This window comes from Vidua macroura, chromosome 2 (assembly GCF_024509145.1).
Source record: "Vidua macroura isolate BioBank_ID:100142 chromosome 2, ASM2450914v1, whole genome shotgun sequence".
Lineage (NCBI taxonomy): Eukaryota > Metazoa > Chordata > Aves > Passeriformes > Viduidae > Vidua > Vidua macroura.
Window position 1 is genome coordinate 89,546,441 of NC_071572.1, and position 26,996 is coordinate 89,573,436.

Here is a 26,996-nt window from a genome sequence, read left to right on the forward strand (position 1 = left end):
ATCTTCATTTGTAAACTAAAGTTTTCTACTTACTCTAATGTTTCTATGCGAAATGCAGAACTGTCATCTTATTGGAGCCATGGGCAGAAATTACACTTTAAAATGACTGCATTACGTTTAACTTTTAAGTTGCTGAGGGCTGTGTTCTGGTTTAAAACTACTCCTGTTCCTGTCTCTCAATGAGACACCAGTTATGCTTAGAGTGCTCCCTTTAAACTAACAGAGTTCAGTCTGCAGGTGTGAACAAAGGCATCTGAACAGGCTCAATTCACAGAAGGGTCACAGTCAGGTTCCCAGTTAAATCTCTGCTTAAACCTGCTTTGGTATTAGAGAAGCAGTGGTAGTTTTGCAGACATCTTAACTTTTGAGGTCTTGGGTGACATCTGGAAAAACAGACACAAGCTGAAAATAGCAAACCAGAAAACTTGTAGCTACCTTCAGTGTCTAGGCAGTGCTTTTTGTAGACAAGAAGATACACAGAGAATTTCAGATGTCCTCAGCCTGACAGATGACAGAACATGTGTTGTCCTTTACTTCAGAAATTCAGTTCCTCAGTGCAAAAAGCTGCTATCTTTTTCTTTTATTATTATTATATTATTATTTTATTTAAATGACCCATTTTATTGGATGACAGCAGTTTTGTAATGGTCCTGTGCTGTAAAATATAAAAGTAATACTTCTGCATGGAGTATAGAATATTTTCCTTTGTAAATTAACCAACATCTTGAAAGGTAGGAAAAACCAAACCAGATCGTGCCTTTGCTGTTCTAGTTGTAATGTGTAGTTTACATGCCATTGTGTGCCTATATTATTAGCAAAACTATTGTCCATAAATTCTTGATGATTTTGACTGCTCACCATCAGAATGGTGCAGCTGTATGAAGTATCCTTTTAAAAACTGTGATTTTTTAATATAAAGTTCAGTTAACCATTTTTTAATTTTTGGTTCTTGAAGTTTTAAATCTTTCATATTTAAGCAATGTCAAATGAGTAACAAAGGACACAATTTTTGTGGAATGTCACATTAAGCTATATAAAACTAGAACAGCAGCATGACATAGAAATACTCATTTCTGTTTTGATTTAGAATAGTTGCTTATGTTTTTGCACAGTATTGATGAAATCTTAACAAATATGGGTTTTGAACAGACTTTTTACCTCCACCTCTCTGAAATATGTTAGATACCTCACTTTGCTAAGTGTGAACACCTGAGATGCATGAAAAGCACTGGCTGAGAATCAGGTATGTCACTGCCAACACTTGGGACTTTCACAGCTGAAATTTTAGTCACTGTGCATAACCCTGGATGATGCATAAGGAAAGGGGACACTCATGTTTCCTTATGCTGGAGTGCCAGGTTTCATCTATGTGGCTGCCCCTTGCAGTCACTCTGGTGCAGGATGTGTGACAGTGCAGTGTGTGTGGGACAAGCTCTGTACAGCACCTGCCAGTGGGAAATGCTGGAGCTACTCCAGGCGGGGATAAAAGGTGTTTTGAACAAATGTCCAAATAATAGAGATGTTATTTAGATACTGTTGTACAGTCTAACCTAAAAATGTCTAGTAATGCTCCAAGAGTTGATAGAGCAAGTAGTTTGTCAAAGGCTGTTGAGTTGGGGGGTTGTTTTTTATCTTGAGGCACTTGGGAGAGAGGGAGGAGTTCTACAGAACATGGGAATAAAATCTGGGTTTCATTATGCTTTTATTAGGGATGGATATTTTGCAGCCATCTTTTGTTTTTAGCTGGCAGTATGAATTCAGAATCCCTATTGAAGATGCATAAGAAGTGTATGAAAAGCTGTTTGAAGCTGGGTTTTGTCCGTTTTTATTGTATGGGTTTTGTCTGATTGCTGAAAAAGGTTTTGGTGGACAAAGGATGAAGAGAAAGTAGCTACAATAAAAAACAATTATTTAGGCACTGTGGAGAAATACCTGTGAAGTACTTGCTCAGTTTCTTCTTGCTGCCACCAGCAAGGGCTGCAGCTGCAGTTCCCATGAACGGCAGTGGTAGCAGATGTTTCTGAAGGTTCAGGGTTCTTACCTTCACTGCTCCAGCACCAGTCCTGCTGTTGCCGGCTTCTTTCACAGGAGCTGAAGGTTGGTGGGTGATGCAGCTGACCACATCACAGGTCTTCTGTGCTTTCTGCACCCATTTGCAAAAACAAGATGTGTTTTGATCAGTCTGAATTTAAGAAAGTTCCAATATGGGGAGGAGACAGGGCAGCATTCTGCTGCCGTTTTAGCCAGCCAGGGCTGCTCCAGGTGCACAGAAGCTGTCCCAAAATGTTCTGCTTCTCTGCCCCTGCTGTAGTTCTGTTACCACTATGTGCCTTTCCATATGGTACTGGAAAGCAGCTGCTGTAACATGTCTTTCCTTAAGTTAGTCTCTCAAAGTGGTGATTGCCCAGGATCATGGGAACAGTGATGACCCTGCAGGATCCATTCCTGTAGCAGTGTGTTTAGTTTTGCTGTAGCTTTGTCTTTTAAGAAGGCAAGAGAACTATAAAGGCCATGTGTTTCTAAGCTACTGCAGCATGGGCATTCAGTGCAAGCCTATCACTGAATCCTGACACTTCAAAATTCCTGGTTTTCTGTGTCCCATGTAAACAAGGAAAATATTTTTCACTTTCTGAACATGTCTTAAAATGTTTGAGTGTGGGACAACAACAAGTTTGGAAAAAACTGCCTGAAAAAGACACTACACACTACAAATTTGAGCAGAACTGAGGCAGCAGGAAAAATTAAGCTTTAAAAGGGTCTCTCAAATCCCAGATATCTCAAATACAGCAGGCCAGCAGGAAGAGACCAGGCAGAAGATGGTTCTTTTTGATTTCAGGTCACCTGTTTTTCCACAGCAAAGTCTCACCTATCATGAATCTTTTTCCAGAATGTCTGTAATACTTCCTACATTCTCTAAAGTGTAAGGAACTCTGATCAGTTACTGGTGGCACTGGTGCAGCTATAGCAGAGGGGTCAGACCTTCCCATTGTCTCCCTCCGCTGCTGTGCCTCTTGCTCTTAAGGGAAGGCACAGCTCTGCTGCTGAGACACCCAAACCATGTGTATGGGAACTGAAGACATTGTCACATACCCAGGGAGATGAGGGCCTGTTCTGAAACACTGCAACTGTGTGGGCATGGGCCAGCAGAGCTTGAGGGAACAGGATTACCCATGTGGTGACATCTCAATCTTCAGCACAGACTCTCTCCCACTTCCTGATGAGGAGTCTTGCGCCCTGGAGCTGTTACTCTTGTATGGACTTCCCCTAACCAAGAACAGAGAGATGAATTTGGGAAGAAAGCCCTGTTAGGCCTGTTACAGCAGCTGCATGTCTTACACTGAATATAGCCCTCCAGTGGGGGAGGGGGCAAGATACTGTCCCAGCCCCCCCCCCCCCCGTAAAGGTTGTGCTGACAAAAGACTTTACAAGGTTGCGTGAGACAACCTGTATGAAAAAGTTTGCACAGGAGATTTAAAGGCTTTGGGCATTCCCTCACCTTTATAGATCTGTCAGCTCTACTGTGTCAGTATCAGAGTGTTCTTTCAGTGAATAGCAGGGTTAAGATGCCTAAACCCACAAATGAACCTCCAGACCAGGTCCTCTGCATCTACCCTTCCTGAAACCAAATGATTACCAGGAAGCCCCCAATGGTTCCACAGTGCAGGCAGTCCAGGTAAGTACAGCCACACAGTGCTGCCTTGCACTGTTTTTATTAGTGGTACGGTGCAACACTTCCATGCACTGAAACAATGGTACAAAACTCCCACCGTACTGTGCACCACTGCCATGAGCCTGGCTCCACCTCCTCTATGCACTTCTCTTACACAGCTGGATTATCAGGATCTCTTAACCACCTCCATCTCCTGTTCTCCAGCTGGAAAAACCCCTGTTGCCTGGCCCCATGACTCTTGTGCTCCTTAGCCTTCTGATGGCCCAATGGCTTCCATGGGATTCGTTCCCACATCTCCTTGTCTTCAAGAGCCCATTACTGGGCACAGTGTTTCAGCTGCAGTCTCAGAAGTGCTGAGCAGAGAGATTGCTCTTCTGGCCCCTGCTCAGCCATGATCTTTTAATGGAGCCCCCAGTATGGGGATGGACACCTTCATCTTCACTTGTCCCTCAGGACCCCAGATCAGCTTCCACAAAGCTGCTTCGCCATCAGTCTGTGCCCAGGATCTACAACTGCATCAGCTTAGTTCAGTTCCCACTGTAGGATTTAACTGCGTGAGGTTCCTGTCAAGCCTTCAATTCATGTCCACTGCCTTGCTAATTTCAGGAAATAAAAAATAAACATCCTGTTACTCATTTAATTTGAAACAGCTTTACAATCGCTATATAGAATTTTTTTTAAAACCCTTGTAGTATGTAATAGGCCAGTGTTCAAATCACATCACATAAAATTAATTTTTCATTCTTCATGTTTTCTCATCTTTTTATTGAGCTACATTATGACAGCAGGCTTTTGTAGCATAACTTCCTACTCAACAGCACAGACAGCTTACTGCAGCTGTAATCTCCCCTATGATTAACATTTCCTTCCAGTTCTTTTCAGCTGTCACTGGCTCATACAATTTTTCTCTAGGTAATTAATACTTTTGTAGTCTTCTAAACTACCGCAGCATAAACACAATCCACATTACTGCTTTTTCTTTAAACCCTACCACTTACCTATTTTTTGTCATATAAAGTCCAACAGCAATAATTTAAACCAAGGAGCAGTCATTTAATATATCATTTACTGTTATTAATCTTGTAGAATGTACAAACTTAATCATTTTAGTGACACCGACTTCCCGTAACACTGCTATTTCTAGGAAGAAAATCTGCTGAGTGCAGTTTAGATGAAAAGGGCATCAGTACCTCAGTTACACATCAAAGTAGGCCAACATCAGCTTTACTATGAAATGCTGGACTGGAACCACCTTCTGTGCCAAAGGCTGAAGACATTAACATCAAAAAAGCTGTAACTTGTCTCCTCATGTAGGAAGAGGACTTGGAGCTCACAAGCAGATGTATTCACATTCTTCTCATGTCTTTTCCAAGCTGAGGTATTGGTGGGGGACACACCACCTCCAGGCTGGGTTCTTTTTTATCATTTCAAACAGCCCTTTTCCCTCAGGTCTCACAGATCTGGCCTGTCTGCAAGCAGAGAGGAAACAGCTTAACTGAGAATGATCAGTTTGTCCTCCTCCTACCTTCAGCCAGGTGTGAGAGATGTAGTTACTGTTTTATTAAGTAACGCATTATTTGTTTGCCCAAGAGCACAGAGAGATAAAAGGGGAAAAAAAACATTCATGGATTAAGCACAAAAATAGTACTAACAAACTGAAAACTGAGTGCAAAATTTACCTACAGGAGTTTTAACAAGTGACAACATGACTATATTCTCACCTGGATGGTCCTTGTAACTCCAAGGTGCAGAGCAGCATTTTGCACATCATCACAATGTAACAGCCTCAGTTCTGAGGATGGGCAGCCACCAGCAGCTTCCATTGAAACCTAATGCATTCAATGGAGAGGAACATTTCCAAGAAGTAAGTATGATTCAGGCTGAGGAGTTAAAAGACACTTGAGTGATAACTTCCTCGCAAGTGTGCTTTTGTCATCAAAGTAGAGCACTTAAGAAGACTCAGATGGCAAATAACAGAGCAACACATCAGCAAATACAGCTGGATCAAGAGCTGAGAAATGCCAGCAATTTTTCAGACAGCTCTGCCCCTGCAAGGCAGCTGGAGCTCCCTCTGTTCAGGAAGCTCAGGAGCAGGCAGCCTGGCACAATACTTAACACAATTTCATTAGGCCATTACACTTTGTCAGCCAGGTTCACTCTGCAGTCTGAGTCCAAACACACGTGAGGAATGGGGGAAGAGAAAGAAAGGTACATTTACCACTTCATTGAGACAAGGAGTTGTTATTTAGCCAGTAAAAGGGACACTTGTATCTCCAAGGAACCTTGACCATCCTTTTTTCCCTTCACAGGAAGGAAACTGTAAACTGACAGAAAAATTCTGAGATGCCTGGGAAACCTGCCAAACACAGAGGTTCCCAAATGGCTCTCATGCACAGTAGCACTCTCATATGCAGTGACAAGCAAGACTGAATTCCAATGGCTACATGGTCAAGACAAAATGTCCTCTAGATAAAAAAACCCAAAAAACCAAACAAAAAAAACCCACAACCCCCCCAAAAAAAACCCCCCAAAAAACCCAAAAAAAACCAAACCAAACCAAAACAAAAAAAACCCACAATTGAATCAAACTCTGAAAAAACAGGCATTTTCTGTTTTACTACTACTTTTCTGAGAAAGAGCTTTAGCTGCTTGTCTTTTTTAGATTTTGTGAGTAAATGGTTGTAGCTTGCTTACTTCAGAAGTCTGGTTTATATTGTGAATAATTGTGTGACAATTTTTATACTGTGATTTTACTACAACTGGAAACTAATGTGACACCTTAGTAAAGGGCAAAAGCAGAACCACAAAAAGAGGTGTGCAACAACTTTCCCACCTCGTCAGTGCCCCTCCCAGTACCAAGAACATGACAGGGTCCAGGTTACGGAACACAAACTGGACAAGTCACACGTGCTGAGCTTGATAGGATGCTCCCATGAGTGCTGAAGGAGCTGGCTGCTGGCCTTGCAAGGCCACACTGCATTGCTGACAGTGTGGCAACTGGGAGAGGTGTGCAAGGACCAGGGGAAAGCAGAAGTCACTCCAGTCTTCAAGAAGGGCAAGAAAGAGGATGTGGGGAACTACAAGCCCTCAGAAGGTGATGGAGCAACTACTCCAAAAACCATTTCCAGACCAAGAAGGGCAAGAAGGTAAGTGGCAGCAGTCAGTATGTATTTACAATGAGGTCATTTGCAAATTCTTAAGACTCCCAACTGGAGAGACTCTCTGGTGAGGTGACCAGTTCAGTGGACATGGGGAGAGCAGTGGATATTGTCTGCCTTGGCTTAGGAAATCTTTTGACACTGCCATAGTATCTCCAGTTACCATTTTGATCCTGTCATGATACTGACAGACTACTGATAGTTTCAGTAAGTGGACCATGAGGTGGACTAAAAACTGTCTGAAGAGACAGGCTTAGAAGGTTGTTGGTGGCATGAAGTCCTCTTGGATTTGAATGACTAGCAGAGTATCCCTGTACTGAGGCCAGTCCTTTTCAGGATGTTCATTTCTGCCCTGGTTGATGGGACAACATGTCCTCAGCAAGTCTGCAGGTAACACAAAGCTGAGAGGAATGGCTGCAAAGGCCATAGTGTCATGCCACCATCCAGTGATCCCTCGACAGGCTGGAGAAATGGGCTTACAGGATCTCATGAAATTCAACAGAAGGAAATGCCAAATCCTGCACCTGGGGAGAAATAATCCCAGACATCAGGACAGGCTGGAGGCCAGCTGGCTGGAGCGCCCCTTTGCAGGTAAGGACATGGTGGCCCTGGTGAACACCAAGTCCAAGAACCACCCTGAGCAAAGAGCGCAACCTGGCCACAAAGGCTTCCAAATGGCATCCTGCTTTACAAAGAAAGTTGCCAGCACATGGAGAAAGATGATCATCTGGTCTGAACCCCTGCCATGGACAGGGATACCTTTTACATGTGATTACAAAACAGATAAATTGTTCTGGGCCTTCATATTTCCAGTTCTCTTATTTACTGTTAACACAACTACAGAGACAGCTCTGAGTCCTTTTGCTAAGCCAAACAAACACAGAAGAATTAACACAAGCTTCTCTTGCTTTACTTACACATCTTGGTCAAATCCCACCAGTGTTTGAATTTATTTTTACTTTATAAAAATAATTGGTATTTTGGAATTACCAGAACTATTGAACTTAGCTGCATAGAACTCCCTTTAAAACCTTGCTATCTGTCAGCCCCATTAAGATGCTGTCCACAGTCAGGGCAGATGGCACTACACACCTGCGTGCACACAAATCAAACTCTGCCCCAGGCTTCCCAGAGTGCATGGACACTGCCTTCCATACCAGAGCCCTCTGATTAATGCCAAAGACTGTTCAGGATCAGTAACTACTGTGTTGGTTGTACAAACAATCAGGAGTCTGAGTGCAATGTATCAATAACATCCAGCAGCTCAGACATGGCATCATATTAATGTGGCACTATGGGGTTTGGATGGCTGGCCAGAGCTTGAGCTGACTGCTAGAGGCTGTGTGCATATGCTTGAAGTCCTTTAAAAACATAACACATGGGCAGGAATTATGCCAGGAATTACATTATCTGAAATCAAGTATTAATTGAAGTGCAGAAGCACAACTACATCAAATCACAAATCTGAACAAAAAGTGGGGTACTGATTTCAGTAACTGCTGGATAAAGTCATATACCTTAATATACGTACCTTGTACTAAAACCTGGTTTAGGATTCCCTTTTGTCTGCATAAGATAGCAAAAGGATTCTGCACAAGCCAGTCATCTGCATTTTTAAGATTTTAATAGTAACCTAAAAAAATAAAGAGACAGTAAATAACTGACATTCCAAGCAAAACGGAATACACAGTAGCTTCTCTTTTCAAAAACCCATTATATATGGGGCAATAAACCATAATAAAACTTCCCAAACTTCCCAGAAAAAAATCCATTTATTCTCTACCCATTCTTACCACTTAGTTGTTTCTCCACGTATTTTATTTAAATTTTTACTACCTCAGCAGTTAAGCAACAGCTGTTCCAAGAACATTAAAAAGTTCCTAGATTTTCATATTTCTATTTGGAGTAGATTAACTGCAGTTCTTCTCCAAAGAGCCCCAAGTCATTTATCTTTGGAGGTTTTCTAAAACGTATGTATTTCATGTGACAGAAGACATTCTAGACACTTTAAGCCTGCCAAGGCACGTGGCGAAAATGGCATTTCATCCTTCTAATGTCAGTGCCAGTAAAATGAGCGGGATCCCTGCACACAACACTGAGTGACACTTGAGAACTAACAGCTCTCACTGCAGTCTCTTCCTCTTTCTGCAGTGTGTTGTTGTACAGACATTATTAATTAGGGGCAAAGTTATCTTTCAAAATAATATGCCTGAACTGAGCTGGAATAAAAAACCATCTCACAACAGAACTGCAAAAAAGTATCATTAAAATACAGTTTAATACTGCAAGCATTAGAAATTGATGCAAAAGTTTAGGACTGCCGTAATTTTACAACTTCTGCAATCAATTGGCTTGTATTTGCAGTAAGTGGTATCCATCTTGCACAGTGTCTTCTCATAGGGTACACATGCAAAACAACTATCCAAAGTGTTTAAAATTCAACAGCTCCATGCCCCAGCCATTCAGGCTTCAAAACAGCTTTCACCTGTAGACACATTCCCTTCCCCCCAGAATTAAAATCACCTCTTCTCCATAAATGCCTCAGACTTGAAGTAAGATATGAGCACTGTGATGTTTGACAGGCTTAGCATAATCCCTTACTCAGGCACAGAAACGTGCTGCAGAGCCTGAGAGCCCTAATGAAATGTCTACAGAGAAGACTGCCTGGAAAGGTCCTCATTACAACAGCACAAAGTGAAGAACTCCCCATACTCTCAAGTAAAGACTTGTTAAAATTATTTTCCAACATCTTGAGGTCCGGTTTTGATGATCATAAAACTTAGCACACCCTGCAAAGTATTTATTACAGAAAGAATTCCTTTGGAAAGCCACATGCAGCTTGCACCTTTCAGGCTAGCTTCACTTTAGGAGCAGTCCCAAAAAGCAACTCAAGAAGTGACATACGTATAAATTACAACACACAACCACAAACACAATAAAGGTAACATTTACCTTATCAGACACAGCTGAAAACAGGCTGAGACTTGCAGCTCAAAATAAATACCATTTTAAAGTTGGCATGATTTAATGGCAGAGTCCTATTAAATCAATTCTCCCATTTGGTTGCTTTTTATCTCCCCTCCCACTTCACACATGGTGAAGCTTGCTATCTATCAGATTTCAAAAGTTCAGTTATCTATTCTGTACCAGACATTCAGCAACATAGATACTTTCTTCCTAAAGCACAAATGAGAGAGCACAGCCCACTAACCCTTTCTAACTAGAGCTGTAACTTTGCAAGTGTTGATACTAACAATCATTTAGCGAGTCAAATGCAGTAATAGCTGTACTGATGAGCTGCCAGTCATAGGGAGCTGGCTGGAACTGTCATCTGGACAAGTGTTAGCATCCTGAGACATTACCTCTAGGTATGTACCCATCTAACAGGAAGGCTAAAATTACACACTGCACAGTTTTCAGTCTGTATTTTATTATGAACAAAACCCAATAATTACTTTATCTCTTTTTTCCCCCCATCAAGAAAGCTAAAGCACCAAGGCCTAATACAGTCTCTCCAGTTTCTGTAACTGACAATGAATATTACTTTCTCTTTCCTGGCCACCCAGATTTACTGAAGAGAAAGCAGTGAGCCATATTCTTGGCAAACAGTAGATACTAGTGACAAAGTTGTAGCCAAATAAGTATCATCTATTTTTAATGACAGGCTCTAAAACCACCCAGTAAGACTGGTGGGAGTGTTAAAATGTGTGTAGCTTTTAATAGGAATGTGCCTCTGCATGATTTATTCACAATTTTCCCTCTTCTAAGATGATTCAACCTCTCTACCCTATATAAACCTATAAAAACTCTACTGTTTATGATTAGCAGTAATTACTTTGTTAGAGCTGAATGCATCCAAGCAGCCAGCGATTAAAAAAGTGATTTCTAAGAGTGAGCTGGAACACAAGAGAAAGTTGTTTTCAAAGTAAGAGACTGAATTTTCATTCATATGATAAAGCCCTTCTTTAAATTAAAGCTCAAAGTGGATACGGTAAACAAAATGAATCTGAACTAGTCTAAAAGGCTAACAGCATGATAAATATGCCTGTTCTGGAGGAGAGGCATCACACACAAACTGAGCGATACTGTGCATATATTGTGCCATTATGAAGGAAAACTGAAAACCAACTCCTAAGTGCACCTATCTCAAGTAATGTATACTCAGCTTAGCAGGATATCTCCAGCAGAGATGGGCTGTACAGGACAAGCTCCAGGCTGCCAGTGCTAATTCAGAGCAGGAACAGCTGTGACACTACAACACCGAAGGACACTGCACATTTACCTTGCACACGGATGCGTGGCAGCTTCACTGGCTTGACTGACAGAACAGGTTCTGTGGTTTGGTTAAGAGGTTTTTGGTTTTCATTTTTCTAATTAATAGGATTTTTGGTGGCTACTGTAACTGTAAGTTTCCCCCTTTATTTTAGGTCTACTTTAAAAATTACCTAGCAACACACAAGAGCAGCACAGGTAAATTTTGATTTCCACTGAAGTGACCATATGGCTTTTTGCACCAGCAGGCACAGGTATGATTTTGAGAGTAGCAGAACCACTATCCAGCACACAGAAAGAAGAACTCCAATGACGAGCTGTTCTCAGGAAAACACACAATCCCTTGTGGCCATTTATTAGGGGTTTCCAAAGGGAACCCGAGATGATCCGCAGAGCTGTGTTCATGTTTGCATTTGTTCAGGCTTACCTATCAAAAGGTAAGAGATAACAATGTTGGCTGCTGACATACTAACAGAAGATACAGTGCTAGACATTCTTAAATGGTCAGGCAATCTTATCTTCCCCATTCTTCTCTTAGTTTTAACTTTAGTCTGGCCAAACCTGCTCATCTTAATTATGAGTACTCCCTGCTGAGGACAATAAAACCATCAGAGACTAAATCAATTGTTACCTGGCACCACTGTACAGCTGCCAGGGATTATAGGAGACAAACTGCCAACACAATTTTTCCCAATCTTGTGTTTGTCAAATTCTCTTAATAAGTGCATATACTTGCAGAGAAGTAGAAGCAAGCAAGCATTTAAGGGGAAAAATATTTACCAAATTAGAGCTCAAAAGAAAAATTAAGTTTCTAGAAACAAAAGGGAAAATACTACTTGAGCTACACCAACAAGGCATTCAATTTCCTTTGTAAGATCATTAAAAATATTTAACACCAATTTCACAACTTTCAAGTCACAAGGTGTAGGGTACCTGAAGTTAGCATCTTACACAGAATGAGGAATGCAAATGCAGTAATATTCCTCTTCTGGGATCAGATTTCAAAAAAGAACAAATGGTGGCAGTTACTAGTGGCCAGGCAATGAACACATGCCAGTGACAATCTGCTATCAAGGGACATTTGTTTCTGTTTTGCTTGGATTGCAGATCTTCACCATAAAGAAATTAGATGATTTCTTCAGTATTTAGGGAGTGATGAGCATGTCTGAAAGTATTCAAACAGAAGACACAAAAGTTTTCATCTGTACAGCTTCAGCAAGGTCTGAATTCAAAGATACTAAAATTTGTAAGCACTTTGTAAAAGTAATAAAAATTGTTCATTTGCAAGTCATTACATTCCTAGATGCAAGACACAAACATTATATTTTTTGCAAAATTTTGTGCATTGTGAGACAGTAGCCCAAGTCATTACAATAATCTGTATGTAACAACAACTAAATCCTGTATTTTTTAATACAGCCCCCTCCCCTCTATGACATTCCCATTTCAAGTTGAGGAACCTGCAGCACCAGAATAGCTGGCTCATCAGTGATTTTCATAATTACCCACTTAAAAAATGTTGTCACTGAAGCAGCAGAAGTATCTTTCAATGTTCAGATTTTTACTTTCAATGACTGTGTTCATGCTGAGCAACTTGGAAAAATGTCCAAGTAACGGTGTTATTTTCTCCATTCAGAACTCATGTGACAGGTTTCACAGATGTGAAGTTCTGAGCATTTTGTGATACTTTATCATGAACAGATAAAAAGTACAAACTGTTGAAGGAAGAAGAGAATAACCTTTAACCCTCATCATCTCTTTCACCTAGAAATAATGATGTATAGATGTTACTTCACAAAGAAAACTTAAGAAACCTGACAGATGAAAAGCATCTGAAAATGCTGCACTTAGAAGTGGAAGCTACAGTTACAATTTCACAGTTATGCCAGGTTCTGGAAACTCTGAGGTCACCTATCACAGACACAGATTTAGAAAAGTCTGCTGTAAACCAGGTATCGTTAAACCAGCACAGCTAGCACAGAGTTAAGTAGGATCAGTACAGCTCTACTACTTTAACAGAAGTCAGGATACCATTGTGCTACACACAATGCAAACAAATATACTCTTATACAAGGAATGAATAGAACCCCTAAGATTTTAGGGATGTTTAAATAGGCATACTTCTATTGAGACTCATTTTTTTTCAAAAAAATTTAAAATTGTTTTAAAGTAGCAAAAATGTGCATATGCAAAGCCTAAGAGACAGGTTTTTTTGTATCTTAGTTTTAAGACTGCAGAAAATCAGCATAAGCTTTGTATTACTGAAAAATTCTTATAATAGTGATGACCTCACTAGTTTGAGGACATCTTGTATCTTCCAAAATCTAAGAGGGAATCTAGTTTCACACAAAACTTCCTATACTGTGCATAGTCCAATTTTCTCTAGTTAAAAAAAAAAACAAAAACAACCCAACAGTATTCCTAAGGAATTGTGAAACTCACTAAAACACAGCTTCTGAAGTGTTTGCAATTCTGCTTTACAGAATTTCACACAATGTTCCCCATTCCCTCCTGTAAGGTTCCTTACCTGTCATTTTGCAGCAGGTGCCAAGTTAGGCCAGTGTCCTAACCTCCTCTTCCAAAATAATGACAGCAGAACTGATTATCTTTGTGGGGCTAAAATCTCTGAAGCAGTAAGACTGTGCTGGGGTAAGGGCAGGGCAAGACATGGTCACACAGTCTTCATTAACAACAACTCATTCACTCCATGAGCTTTCATCTTTGACATGCTTCATTTGAAAATGTAAAATTTAACAATACTACCCAGTACATACATCTACATTGAAATGAAACCTAGTAAGGAAGTATTCAAATACCTAAGCATGTAATAGGGTTTAACTGTTAATTCATTCCTGTAAAGTTTAATAAAATCAAAGTTTTGCTTAGACAAGAGAATCATGGACATGTTAATGTCAGAAGGGATCTCTAGAGATCATCTGGTCCAACTCCTCAGCTCAGGCAGGGCCACCTAGAGCCAGTGCCCAGGACCACATCCAGATGGCTTGTGGCATCACCAAGAATGGAGACTCCACAACCTCTATGGGCAGCTTGTGCCAGTGCTTGGTCACCCCTCACACTAAAAATGTTTCCTGATGCTCAGAAGTAACCCCCTGTGTTTCTGTGTGTACTCTGGTCCTGTCAAAAGATTTGTGAGTCTTTGTGCAATCAAGGAATTTCCTTCCTGTACTAACTCTACTGGGTGACAACTTCCATCTCAGATTACTCTATAACAAATGCAGAATACCAACTTCCAGCTTCCACCATAATACAATTGTATTCGGTAGAAAACAGAAAATCTTACATTAGATTTGAAATACACAGGAAATGGAATCTGTATTTCAAGACAAAGACAACAAACAGCGTTATAAACTACAGGGTATCCTGCAAATGTTCTACCCCTTATTGGTATACTGACATAGACTTACCTGAAAGTAAGTTTCTGAAAAAACCCACAAAGCAATGTTGAATAAAGGAACTATTTCTCTATTTGCTGCTCTTGTACTGTCTGGCAAGCTGGGACTCAAACTCAGCTCTTTGTCCTTTCCTTGCACAACTGGACATATTGCTGATGCCACACTATCAGGATTTATTTCAGCTTTATAGTACCATAGAATGCTGTAAATTTTATGTACAGCATTCCTAATTTTAGTAGAAGTCACTACTATCTGCAAGATAAAGCTATTCTTCCTACCCAAAATGAAATAGCTTTCTAAATTAATATCAAACATTTTAAAAAAGCTTTGAGCTCAGCTGTCATATGTAGAGCAAAGCAAACGCCTACTAACATGTGGCAAAGAAGACTGAAAAGCACTTTAGAAATAATTTCAAGTCTGAATAACAGATCAGGCATCTTAGTGAGTGTTAGGAATAGTATTAATCATTCCACCATAAAGTCACTCCAGTTGGTTACCATTTTCTTCAATTGAGAGCAAAGTAAAGGCCTCAATGATGACACTCCTTTGCACAGGACTAGGCCAAGAGCAGAGTGTGAGAAGTGAGGAACTCCCTTTTGATATCATCTTATATACAAAGGCAGTAACTTGGCATCATATTCAAACTAAATATTTTTAATCAAAGAGACTGATTGTTGGTACTGTTTTTCATCATAGCTCATTCAGATTTCAAGATGCCAGCTTGCACTATAATTCTCACATTAAAGATACTGATTTATAAACAAGCTATCAAAATTATCTCAGGTGCCAAGTTTGTAAATATCAACACATTAATGAGAAAATGGTTACACACACACAGTCTAAAAGGTCTTCAGTTACCTAATTGTCACTTTTGATGTACACAAGTAAAAAACATCCATTCTAATACACTACAAACATTACTTGCAACGTCTTGAATAAGAAACTCCACTTAAGCAAGCAGCAGCTTCTCCAAAGAAGTCTGCATTTCAAATGGAAGTTCTATATCCTAATGCATCCATTTCTTTGAACGATTAACAGAACATGTACTTGTTACCAGAGTCTTTCACACTGTTTTTTACAGACCACCTTCAGAGCAGCTTGCTCTCCTATTCTGCTCGGTCTTGTTCTGGTCTTCTCATAACTTTACTTCCATCTTATTTAACAACTTATACATTTACTTGCATCTTATTTAACAACTTGCACACTTACTTTTTGGATTCTGCAAAATCTTGCATCTGACCAGCACCTGACTGATGAGTATGCCCTGACAGGGTACATTTATGCATAAAGTTTGAAGGACTCTAGTTTACACCCATGCTATGAAAGCTAAAATAAATGCAGATGTCCAAACAGTTTAAAGATGAACCTCAGAAAACAGAGGTAGAACAAAATCCAAGTGCCTTTATTACAAACTTAGGGAATCAGAACCATCCAAGAAACAAATTTTCTGTAACACCTGGAATTATTAAAGGAATTTGTCTCATTGACAGTACAGATGTAACTGTATTTTCTTACAAATATAAGTTTATACTTTCTTAAGTCTCTACTCAAACTTGCTCAGATCAATACCTCATTGAGAACACAACTTTCATTAATGAAAAATAGTATTTGGAAGTGCACTGTAATGACCAACAGGTATAAACTAAGCCAACTGCAGCAGATAGGAGCAATTGCTGATTTAAGCACCCCATGACGGCACCGCTCTCAACCCACAACTGCAGTGGCTGTCACTACCCAAGAGAATTTGCTAAGCAGAAAAGATGACTTTGAAAAGCATCTGTGCAACCATAAATGAACTTCATTAACTGAGGCACATGAAGCAACTGCTGAAACAACCAAAGGCACTACCATATTCCAAGTCCTGGGAAGGCTGTGACAATCATGCAGCTGTACATATACCAGCTCATCAGACAAACTTACCTAAGATGCTGACTCTTCAGCCATTCAAATTCATCACTGTAGCAAGATAACTATGTTCTTCATAAACTTAAATCCTGATAATCCTATTCTTGGTTTGTCACAATCAAGGTAAAGATGACATTTTCCTGCCATAAAAGCAGGACCAGATTTGGCATCCCCTGTTTCTAAGCAGGAGCTCTCTAAACTCGTGACAGAAGTCCCCTACTGGAAGCACTGGTACTTAAGTTACACATATTTGAACTTCAGTCCTTTCCCAGGAAATTTTGTCCTGTATATTTAACCTTTCTCTGCATCTCATTAATTTCACCTCTATTCCTTTAAGGTTACGTAGTCAAAAAGTAAAAATACGAGAAAATATACCTAACTTCCCAATAACATGACTCATCTTAATAAAACGCAGGCTTTCGGAATTATTTGTTCCATTAAAGCATGTATTTTATTTGAATGTTTACACTGAACTAGTTTTGTTTATAGCAGAACTGTGAAACAACATTTAAGAATTTTAGAAGTTTATAAGAGTTGTATTTGGGGATTTTAATTCTATGGTAGTTCCCAAATTATTAAAAGCTGCAAAGTGGAAGATGAGATAAAGCCACATTTTCCTGCTTTTCCACAATAATATCTCCCTCATCTGTAAATCCATGAAGAACATTTATCTACTTTTATTTTCTGTATTAGTATTTGCACACATCTGTGAGTTCAGGAAGGGTAACTATCTATTAAATTCTCATGTACGCTCTGTCACTTCATTATTGTTTAACTACACAAAGGAGAAACAATGAAATTAAATTAATCCAGAACAAAATTTTTTGCCCCCCTTACAAAGAGACATAAATCCTTTTTAAAGGCACAACAGGTTAAGAATACATACATGATATACACTAACAAAACACATATGAAGAGGTATGTAACAACTTATCAAATCATAGAAATTAACTGGTTTTTACTGTGCATCTGACATCTTTCCATTGCTTTAAACCATTTCCATCAAGTTTAGTGTTAGAACCCCCAAATAAAGTTTCATACAGCTCATATCTTCCATATCATAAGGAAAACATAAAGCCTTTTACAACAAAAGAAAACCTAGAGTACAGAAAAGGAAACAAAATGCTAAAATGAATTGATTAGGATAACCAGAGCAGGCCAGTAACAAGCATCAAATACGAATGATTTGGCCCAGTCCTACAGTCAGTATGTCGCCTTAATCCTCACGTCACTTCTAAAACTTGGCAGAAGCTTGCACAATTTTCAATATAATTGTAGTGTAAGGTTCAAGTTAAGACACCAAGTCTTCAGTGTCAAATCAGTAAATGATTTAAGAGCTCAAGTAAGACCTCTAGTAAAGTAAATTAAACATTCTTTAAAGATACACCATTTGGCTTCCTTCATATGGAACAGTTTTAAATATACAAGACAATTTTTTAAAAACCAGTAGATTTTTAAGCAATCATATAAGAAAATTCTACAATACACAAGACCTCAAAACCAAGCAACATACAATAATCAATCCTTTACCCTCCTCTGTATATCTAGATGAACACTTTCAAACCTGTGAGTATTTCTGTGATTACCACAACAATAAGGCTGAAATGCAAGTGCAGCATCACAGTTCTGGGCACCGAGTTTTAAGACATTGTTATGCTCAATATGTATCAGCTTTTATCCAACCAGGCTTAAAGGCACAACAACATATCATCGGCTGCTACCAACACTTGAATTACCCTATTTCTGATATTTATACTACATGCCATGATCTCCAGTAAAGTAAATGTGCCTAAATGAACCAATTCTATTTTTACAATGTAGCAATGAACTAATACTTGTAATTGATTAAATACGAGTGATGATACATCTTTTTAATATTTGTAACAAATGGGCCCCATGTAAAGAGTAAAAAATGCATGCCCAGGAACATAATGCAACTGAAAACAAGAGTATGATTTCTCCACAAATCTGTGCTTCCTCCACCTCCACTGCACCCCCAGGGGACTGGCTAATTCAGTATTTAAAAACTATGAAACTCAAATTATTTTTCTTTGTTTAATACAACTTGAGGAGTTAAAGAGTACTATTCAGAGCAAACATCGAGATATTTGTGTTTAATTTACTGTCTTGTAAACACACTGAGGATTAAAACCAGACAGAAATTAAATGTTTGGTTTTTAACCTTGAATAATGATCCTGAAGTGTGCTGTAAGCAGGAAAAAGTCTAGAATAATCATGTAGAAAGTATACCAAGTGATTTTATTCTCCTGAGTCAGCTGTCATTTTAGAAACCCTAAGAAGCATCCAGGACTTCCATTTACTTTCCTAATAACTACTTTTTCATTACTTGCTACTTTTTCCCCACATAAAGTAGAAAAAGTGTATTTTGCTCAAAACATCCAGAGTAAACACAAGACAGAAAACAAGCTTATCAATGAAAAACTCTCCTAAACAAGTTATATAATACTAAACAAATGCTATGGTACCTCCCCATCTACAAACAGTTGTATTCATCAGTGTGAATAATATATGAAACTACACAAGTGTGATGGAAGAAAAATGTCAAACATGCATTAAGTGGTATTACAAAAACTACACAAAGTACAACATGGCAATAACAAACTGACACATAGCCTAAAATAATTTTAGAAGTACAGCCATCCTTGCCGCCAAGTTGACAATTTTCACTTTTAAACCAGCATTTCAATAGATGACAATTCTTCCATACATTTTCTTACAAAACACTTGAACATTCAGTTTTTGAATTGCAGTAATTGCACTCTTCATACACTAAGGCAAAAACTTTATTTGTATGATTTGGCACAACTCTGTTTCTGAAAATGTCAAATGTGGAATTGGTACTGGTACAATGCTGTAAGTTCTAGAAACACAATGTTCCACACTGAAACAAAACTGAAGGTGAACTACTGCTTCATTATTACAGGTGTGTCTTCTGGGAAAAGCTTTTTATTTGAAGTTGATTAAAACTGCAGCTGTGGCTTACCTTTCACATGCTCTTTCCCTTAAAAGCAGAACATAATATATGGAACAACACAGTGCTATCACGCCAAAGAATGAAGAATGTTAGCATTTTAAAAGACAGTATTTCCCATCTTTGTAATGGCAGTTTATATATTTTCTTCCAACAAAAAGTACATGTGAATAGTCTTGCTTCTTTTTAAAGCAACTGTGTATATCATCTCTCCTGGAGAAATCACGAAGAACACTATTTCCCATTTTTTTACTGGCTTGCATGTAACCTTCTTGGTAACTGCAGAAAGTGAACAGACAGATCAAGCTCACATAAAATTGGCTCAACATTTTAGTGGACATTTTTTTCTTCACTGCTTGAAATACTTGCCCTCTTGGCCCAACTATCACCAAGAATGTAAACCATAACCATGTTATTCAGACATCTAAAGCCCTCAACACGCTTCTTACCCATTTGTTTTAGGCTATGTATTTCTTCCAAAGTCACTTAATGAGAACACCTATTAAACTACCTTCTGCAGATTACCCTATGTATGCACAGCTATGAAGAGTCTTGTTCTACTGCCCCTTCTTGCTCTTCTTTCCTTCCACACTGAAATGAGCAGAATCAATAATTCTCACAGAGTCTCCTTTACCTGCCTTTACCTGGGTCTCCTGCTCACTGCCTGGGGACACAGAGGAAGCAGGACCAAGCAGCAAGGAGGGAAAAAGGCTATTCATATCTGCAGTAAGGCATGGACTGGATTATTTTAAATATGCTCACAAATATTTCAAATTCCCATTAGCATACAAATATTTAAAACATTTGTAAGCAGCCTGGAAGATCAATTCAGCTAGCAGTTCAAAGACTGCATTCTACAGTACTGCAATAGCTGGCTTATGCAGTGTTTTTTCATGCCATTTTACTCTATATAGAAATATTGAAAACTTAGTAACAATAAATAAATCTAGTAGAATAAATCCTTTTATAATAAATAATGAACAGTAATGGAGCTTCTTTTTTTTTAAAAGCAATACTTTAAAATGACCAGAACATCAAGAGCTAACAGATGCAAAAAGAATTACAGTAAACCCTTTTAGTTTTTTACATATTTTTAGATTTATTTTCTCTTTCACCTTGCTTAAGTATACCTTTTTATTTAAAGTGGGAAAACACATTTTGCTTGGGGTTGGGTTGTACACTGAGGTATTTAGGGTTTGGGGATTTCTTTGGGAGAGGTGTTTTGTTGGAGATTTTTTTCTTTCTTTCTTTATCTTTAACTGATAATGAGTTTCCCTGTCACACACACAAAAAAATTATTACAGTGAATTAAGGCAAAAAATCAACAAAAATACCTTAATCCCATCCCAGTACTACTAACAGATATGTACGATTTCATTTTCCTTTACCATGGTCTTCTGTTTGGTGCTTCTCTGTCTATGATGCACTCAGGTTTAAGACTGGATTCTCACTGGTTTGATGAGAGGCTAGCAACCTTAAAATCATCTGTTACATACTTACATGGTGTGTGTATGCTGTATACAGTTGCTGTATTCAGCCACAAAATGAAGTCCTACACATCAATTTCAAAAAAAAAAAAAAAAAAAACAAACAACCACACAGAAGAGATATATCCAACTGCAGTGATCCCACCCTACAACCCAAGAGTTTCAAAATATTTTTAGAACATTAATTCATTTCAGTTTTTCTGCTATTCCTTGGCCACCTACACAAAACTGAATTCAGTTCAAAAAATCCAAGATATGAATGTAACTGGTATTTCCATCTCTTCTATTACAAATTAGTTGGTTTGTGGTTTTCATGTAGAACAAGACTTTAAGTTATACTTATTTTAATATAAAATTAAACCACACTTTTCTCACTTTTATTACGTTACTTTATTCCCTCTCTCCCATTTTTTTTTGTTCAATTTACATACAGGATGCTCCACACTTATTCCTGTTCAAGGATCTACGCAGTTTTTACTTAAAGTCAAGAACAGTATCTTTATTCTCACTGCAATTCTTTAAATTCAAGCACTTAATGTCCCGCATACAATTAGCATGTAAATTCAATCAAATTATACTTTACTCTACAGAAATTGAGACATAAAAGCACACTAGTAAATCTAGGAACAATGGAAGCTCTAGACAAATCATTTACCTAAACAAATGGAGAAACCTTATCCACATGTGTATGTAATTACACAGTCCAATCCTTTTGAATCTCATACCTGTTATTATGAGCATTTTATTCTCCACTCAAGTGACCACATATAAATCACTTGGCTTTTTACCCACATTTACAAAGTTGCTTTTTTTTCTTTCAATGTGACTTGTGTGTATAATAATCATTACATTAGAGCAGAGGGTCTTTTTAATAGTTTTACCTGTAAGTATGCTGTGCTTATCTCTGAATGGTTTTCTGAATAGCTCCTTTAATTAGGAAAAAAGGGCTGCTGTTCCAAACAGAAGAAACTTCTCGCACTGCTTTTTAAAGTGAGGCTAAGATCATTAATAAGGATGCCTCCACATTTCAATTATATTAACTTTCATAGTATCTTAAGGAAGTTCAAGATGGAAAAGACCTATTAAAATCTATCCCACTGAAAATTAACACATTGAGGGTTTGTTTCCATGCATTTAAAAACACAAAAAGTACTGTTTTCATGAAAATTTCATGTTCAGTTTATTTATTCTACAAGTAACATTTTAGACAATTTTATAACTAGCTGCAGTATTTCATGAATTACTGTGAAAATACACCTGAAATGCCTACAGCTATGATTTTTAAAATACTTTATGGGAAGGCACCCAAAACTATCAACAAAACACACTAAACTTATGAGATTGCTGAAACTACTTTACAGTATATCTAGGAATGTAAAAAAAGGTAACATAAAAACAATCCAATGGGAAAAATTGTATTTGACATTAGGTATTCCAAATTTTTATTCAATCCTTTTATTGTTACTAAGTTCTTACATTTCAGTAAGTGAATTTTTAATAAAGCAAATGCTTTCAGGTTACTACAGTTCAACATTTGCCACCAAACTAGCACGGAGTAGCCAATAATCTAAAGTACTGGATTTGCATTTCTCATAGGCCACACCCATTCCCTCCTTACCACTGATGAGTCAGGAAAGTTTGGATTGATATTCCCTCATGCTAGGAGTGAGTTAACAGCCCATGGAAAGCACCAAACTTCAAGATGAGCATCTTAATAACAGCACAGTGCTGTTACTTATATTAACAACTATTATGTTATTATGTTAATAATTTGAGGGCTCCTGAGAAGACAATTAGATTGCATTGGAAGTATGTGCTCTCTGAAGTCTCCCATTCCTGGTCACAAGCACATGCTAACATAAGATGCTGCATGCAGACTCTAAAACAACCCATGGATATGCAACTCTTCCAAGTCTCGGGAATGGGATTTAGAACCCCTTCACATCTGTGGTCCAACATAAACTGGCTCTAGTTGCTACCCTGCCTTCCGTGCCATTTTAGTAGTTCAATTACACTTTAATTTGATTTAGGAAGGGAAAAATCATGATCCAACTTCTTATAAAAATAGATAAATTAGGAAGTATGCAAAAAAATTTGTTTCTGCAACATACTTAAGTAAAATGAACTTCATGCCACCAGAGCACACCAGTTAATTGCTGAACATCTCACCTCCAAGCATATTTTCTCCCTCCAAAAAGGCTTATAGGGTTTTGGTTTTCATTTGAGAATCTACCTTTAGATTGGTTATTTCAGCATTTTTGAGCCAAGTTATCTCAAATTAGATTGCAACTGTTTAACAAGACATAGTTCATAAATGTCACTGTGTTTGTGTTTAGTACCTGTCAAACTATTTGTAATTACAAATTATTCTATATCTGAAATCAAAAGTGGAAAAGAGGGAAATGAATGTGGTGAATATGGCAGCATACTTTATATCAGAATGCTCCTCAAAGAATGCGTACTATAAAATCCTACTGGTTTATGCTTAAAATTAAATTAAGTATTTAGTTCATACTATCTTCTTGCCATCTCTTTTAAATTTTGTTCTATTAAAAATCTCCAGCTTATTATATCTTTATGTACAACTGCATAAAAAACTGTGGACAACAAATAAAACAACTGCCCGCCAGGAATTTTCTTTCTAGGTAATCCACAGTAGTTCACAATTTTCTTAGGAAATAAATACAGTAAAGTATATTAGGATCGCCACAAAGTTTCCCAAGGTATCAACGTGCTTTATCTAATGAGCACATTGGTCAGAACTTAAATGGAATAGTAAAGCTTTGTGTTATCTTTAAGTACCGAAATTGTATCTCACAGGAAAATTAGGCATTTTAGGAATATGAAACTCCAGGAATAATGTAAAAGCTCAGTAAGTACATTACAAAAGTAAGTGCACTGTAGTTGGTAGATTGACATATATTCCAAGCCTACTTGTTTCAGCATAGCATACAGCAGAGTGCCAGGACTTCACTGTGCTTTCCAGTCAAACAGTGCAAACGTAGTTAAAAATTTGAGTACATGTATACACAGTAAAAATTATAAACTGCTTCACCAGGTGAGGATCAAGAAAAATTAATCACTTTAGCAGAAGGGCAGAACCTGCAGGCAAAAACACTGGTTGGCCACATCTACACATTTTTAAGAAACAATTTGGGACCATTCCTTTTTTAACAAAATTAGGTGTTTATTGTATAGCTAGATCAGTTACTACCACATTTGGCAAATTGAGAAGCACTGCTTCTAGAGTTGAGCCAAGCAACCCAAAGAAAACTTTTAAGAGCTAAACTTAGCAGCATGTCATCAGCTACAAAAGGCATTCTTCATTAACTCCTTACAATCTGCCCAAAAATACATTTCAGTATTTATTTGTTAGGACTTGGTTCACGGACATTTAAAAATAGATTAAATTATTTTCTGCAGTAAGGACAGCTGACAAATCTACTGCTACTATGCAGCAGAGCCATCCAAGTCAGAGGATTACAGGAAGGGCAGGTCACAACTGCCCAATCACTAATATTAAATAAAATCTACAATAACTTTCAAATACATGCATACCTCCACTTGCTACCAAAATACAGTGAAACAAGCATGCACTTAAAATAGCATGAAGCTGGCATGGAAAGTATGAACAACTTCTGTAGATTTAGTATATGTAATGTTCTTCTGAAACACACTCAGATACTACAAGGAGGAGAGTTTACATAGCTAAATAAATATACAGGAGCTAGCTAAAAGGCCTGAACAACACAGCCTATTCCTTTGAAGAAAATGAACCAACCTTTTGAATCTAGTTTAATTTGTATTTAAAACTTGTTCCCTGTACAGCTTTACAGTTAAGATCTGCCAATTTACACCATTACGTCCTCAATCCCCTAAAAAAGTCATGTACAAGGGCAGAAAATGTTAGGAAAAAAGTAACCTCATATTTGGACACCTTACTAGATACCAATGTAAACTGCATTTTCAACTGCATAAAGGACACTAGAGAAGAGAGCTTAACTAGTTGCTATATGCAAGCACTAGTTTATAGCAGTGAAAAAACAGTAATTTTCCCAAATCTTGAGGTTTAGGACCAGTGTGTAAAGGAAAACCATTTGCAGTTTGGTTGCATTTTACTTTAAGAATGAGTGCTATAATGTGATACATATATCATGGGGAAAGAGTATTCCAGACTAAAGGTAACTCAGTATTGTATTACAAAGTGTGGCATGTATTAAGTCAAGCAAAAAATGGCAACATTAAAGACAATCTAAAGGAAAATGCTTAGCAGGTAGAGATGTGAGAGAAGTGAGGACCTACATACTTAGATACACTAAGGTAACTCCTGGATTGTATGAAAACAGTATCTTAAGCCATGTAACACAGGCAATTTAAGTAACAGTGTAATTCCAAAATGACAGCGATATAGCAAGTTTCTTGTTAACCATTTGCTCAAAATTCAATCCACCAAGCCAATCACTGTCACATTAACAAGTAACACACAAGCCCTCTCTGCTACTTGCATCCCATGCTGAGCTATGTATATACCATCTGGATGTTATTAGGGCACCAGGTTATTTCAAATCAGTTTTAAATCAATATAGCATCACAATTCATGCAGACAAAATTTAGTTATATCTACCTCTGAAAATGTATGTGAACTGATAAAAAAGAACAGCACTATTTTACAACTATTTTGCACAGGAAAAAGAGTAGTGGTAACCAACCAATATCCCTACTTATTTGTCATTACAGGAATAGAACCAATAGGTCTTTTCCATCATCTTCCAAGACTGACAAAACAAAACCATAAAAAGCTTCCTAATAACTTTACTACCAAGTTTTATCTTAAAACTCAATCAGCAAATCTACCCTGAGTTGTGCTGTAAATGGGCATTTTCCAAATTCCTTGTTCTGTAAACCTTTCTGAAGAATACTCATGTGCAATCCTTCTAAATGCGTATTACTTAACTGTAAGTGAACGTTTATTTTCGCTGGAAAACATGTATTTGCTTCCTAATTAAACAGTTACTCATTGAAAACAGACATGTTTTTATTCAAACCAACCACTAGGGAAAATGTATACTTAATAATGATGTGCAAACACAGAGGAAAGCTTTCGACCAGCGTGCAGAAATGTCTCCTTCCTTGCAATGGAAGATACTTTAACCATCAGCAGAACACACAGATGTCACAACCAATTTTCTCCTCTATAAATATGGTTTAGGTAAATTCACTCACACTGTTGTGAATATAGCATACATAGAGATTCCTTTCCAAAGTTGTTTTTTTCCCTCCCCACGTTAAATTTTCTAATAATTTGTCTGACAGATAACCTCTGTTGATAAGCCTACTGTGACTAAGTTTGCAATGATGGATTGAGATGGAAGGACACAGCATCTTGGAGAACACTTTGTATAAAATTTTATGCTCTTTGAAAGTCAAAACAAAAGCAGTTGTGTTTTAAGTTTTTCATAGTATGTACTGCATCATGCAGTTCAGCTAAACACTATTAAGAATGGAACTTTCCTGACACATAGTAGAAACTACATAAAAATGAAAATGATGCCACTTATAATTAAACATAAAATTATTCTTACTCAGTATTAGTAATAACATTCCCAAAATCCTTTCGTGATTTTTATTGTAATCAGATAACTGCACGTTTTACAGCATAGTCACACATTGCATTTTGCTAGAGTCACAAACACATTGCCTTACATAATGATCCGCATCATTTCTGCTCTATACTACAAAGCCTATAACTGAATACAAAAAAAGTTTTACAAAAGAAACTGATTTAAAGACTACAATAACAATAGAACCGTTTCCAGATAACAGCTAAAATTGTAAAGGCATATCACTGTATAATTTTACTGGAATTTCTAAAACAGTAAGGAATGAATTAAGATTTAGTATCTGCGACGCTTGTTAGGTCCTTCAAAGCTGCCCCCTGGGTTTCCTCTACCAAAGCCACCAGGTCCACCACTCACGGCACCTACACCACTCATTGGAGGCTGAGGAGTTTCAGAGCCCGTTCTACTAACCAGAGGTGAACCCATCTGGGATGGGCCTCCTTGAGGGAATCTCTCATTATGCTACCACAAGTCCATTTGG

General features: G+C 38.0%; 1 protein-coding gene across 4 annotated transcripts in view; it reads right to left on the bottom strand.

Moving 5' to 3' along the window:
• Window positions 1–3,648: 3,648 nt before the first annotated feature.
• PSPC1 (paraspeckle component 1) overlaps window positions 3,649–26,996 on the bottom strand; it is a 58,007-nt gene continuing 34,659 nt past the window's right edge. For 2 of the 4 annotated variants that reach the window (XR_008435942.1, XR_008435940.1), the window contains 4 exons: window positions 8,360–8,461; window positions 5,392–5,499; window positions 4,861–5,139; window positions 3,649–4,266 (listed from right to left, as the gene is read on the bottom strand). Coding sequence is in view for 1 of the 4 variants with exons in the window: in XM_053971596.1 (XP_053827571.1) it covers window positions 26,792–26,977 (186 nt within the window). In the remaining 3 variants the exon portion in view is untranslated. Of the gene's footprint in view, window positions 4,267–4,860; window positions 5,140–5,391; window positions 5,500–8,359; window positions 8,462–11,273; window positions 11,528–26,506; window positions 26,978–26,996 lie in introns of those variants that run through there. The other 2 variants (XR_008435941.1, XM_053971596.1) reach the window with 2 other exon arrangements.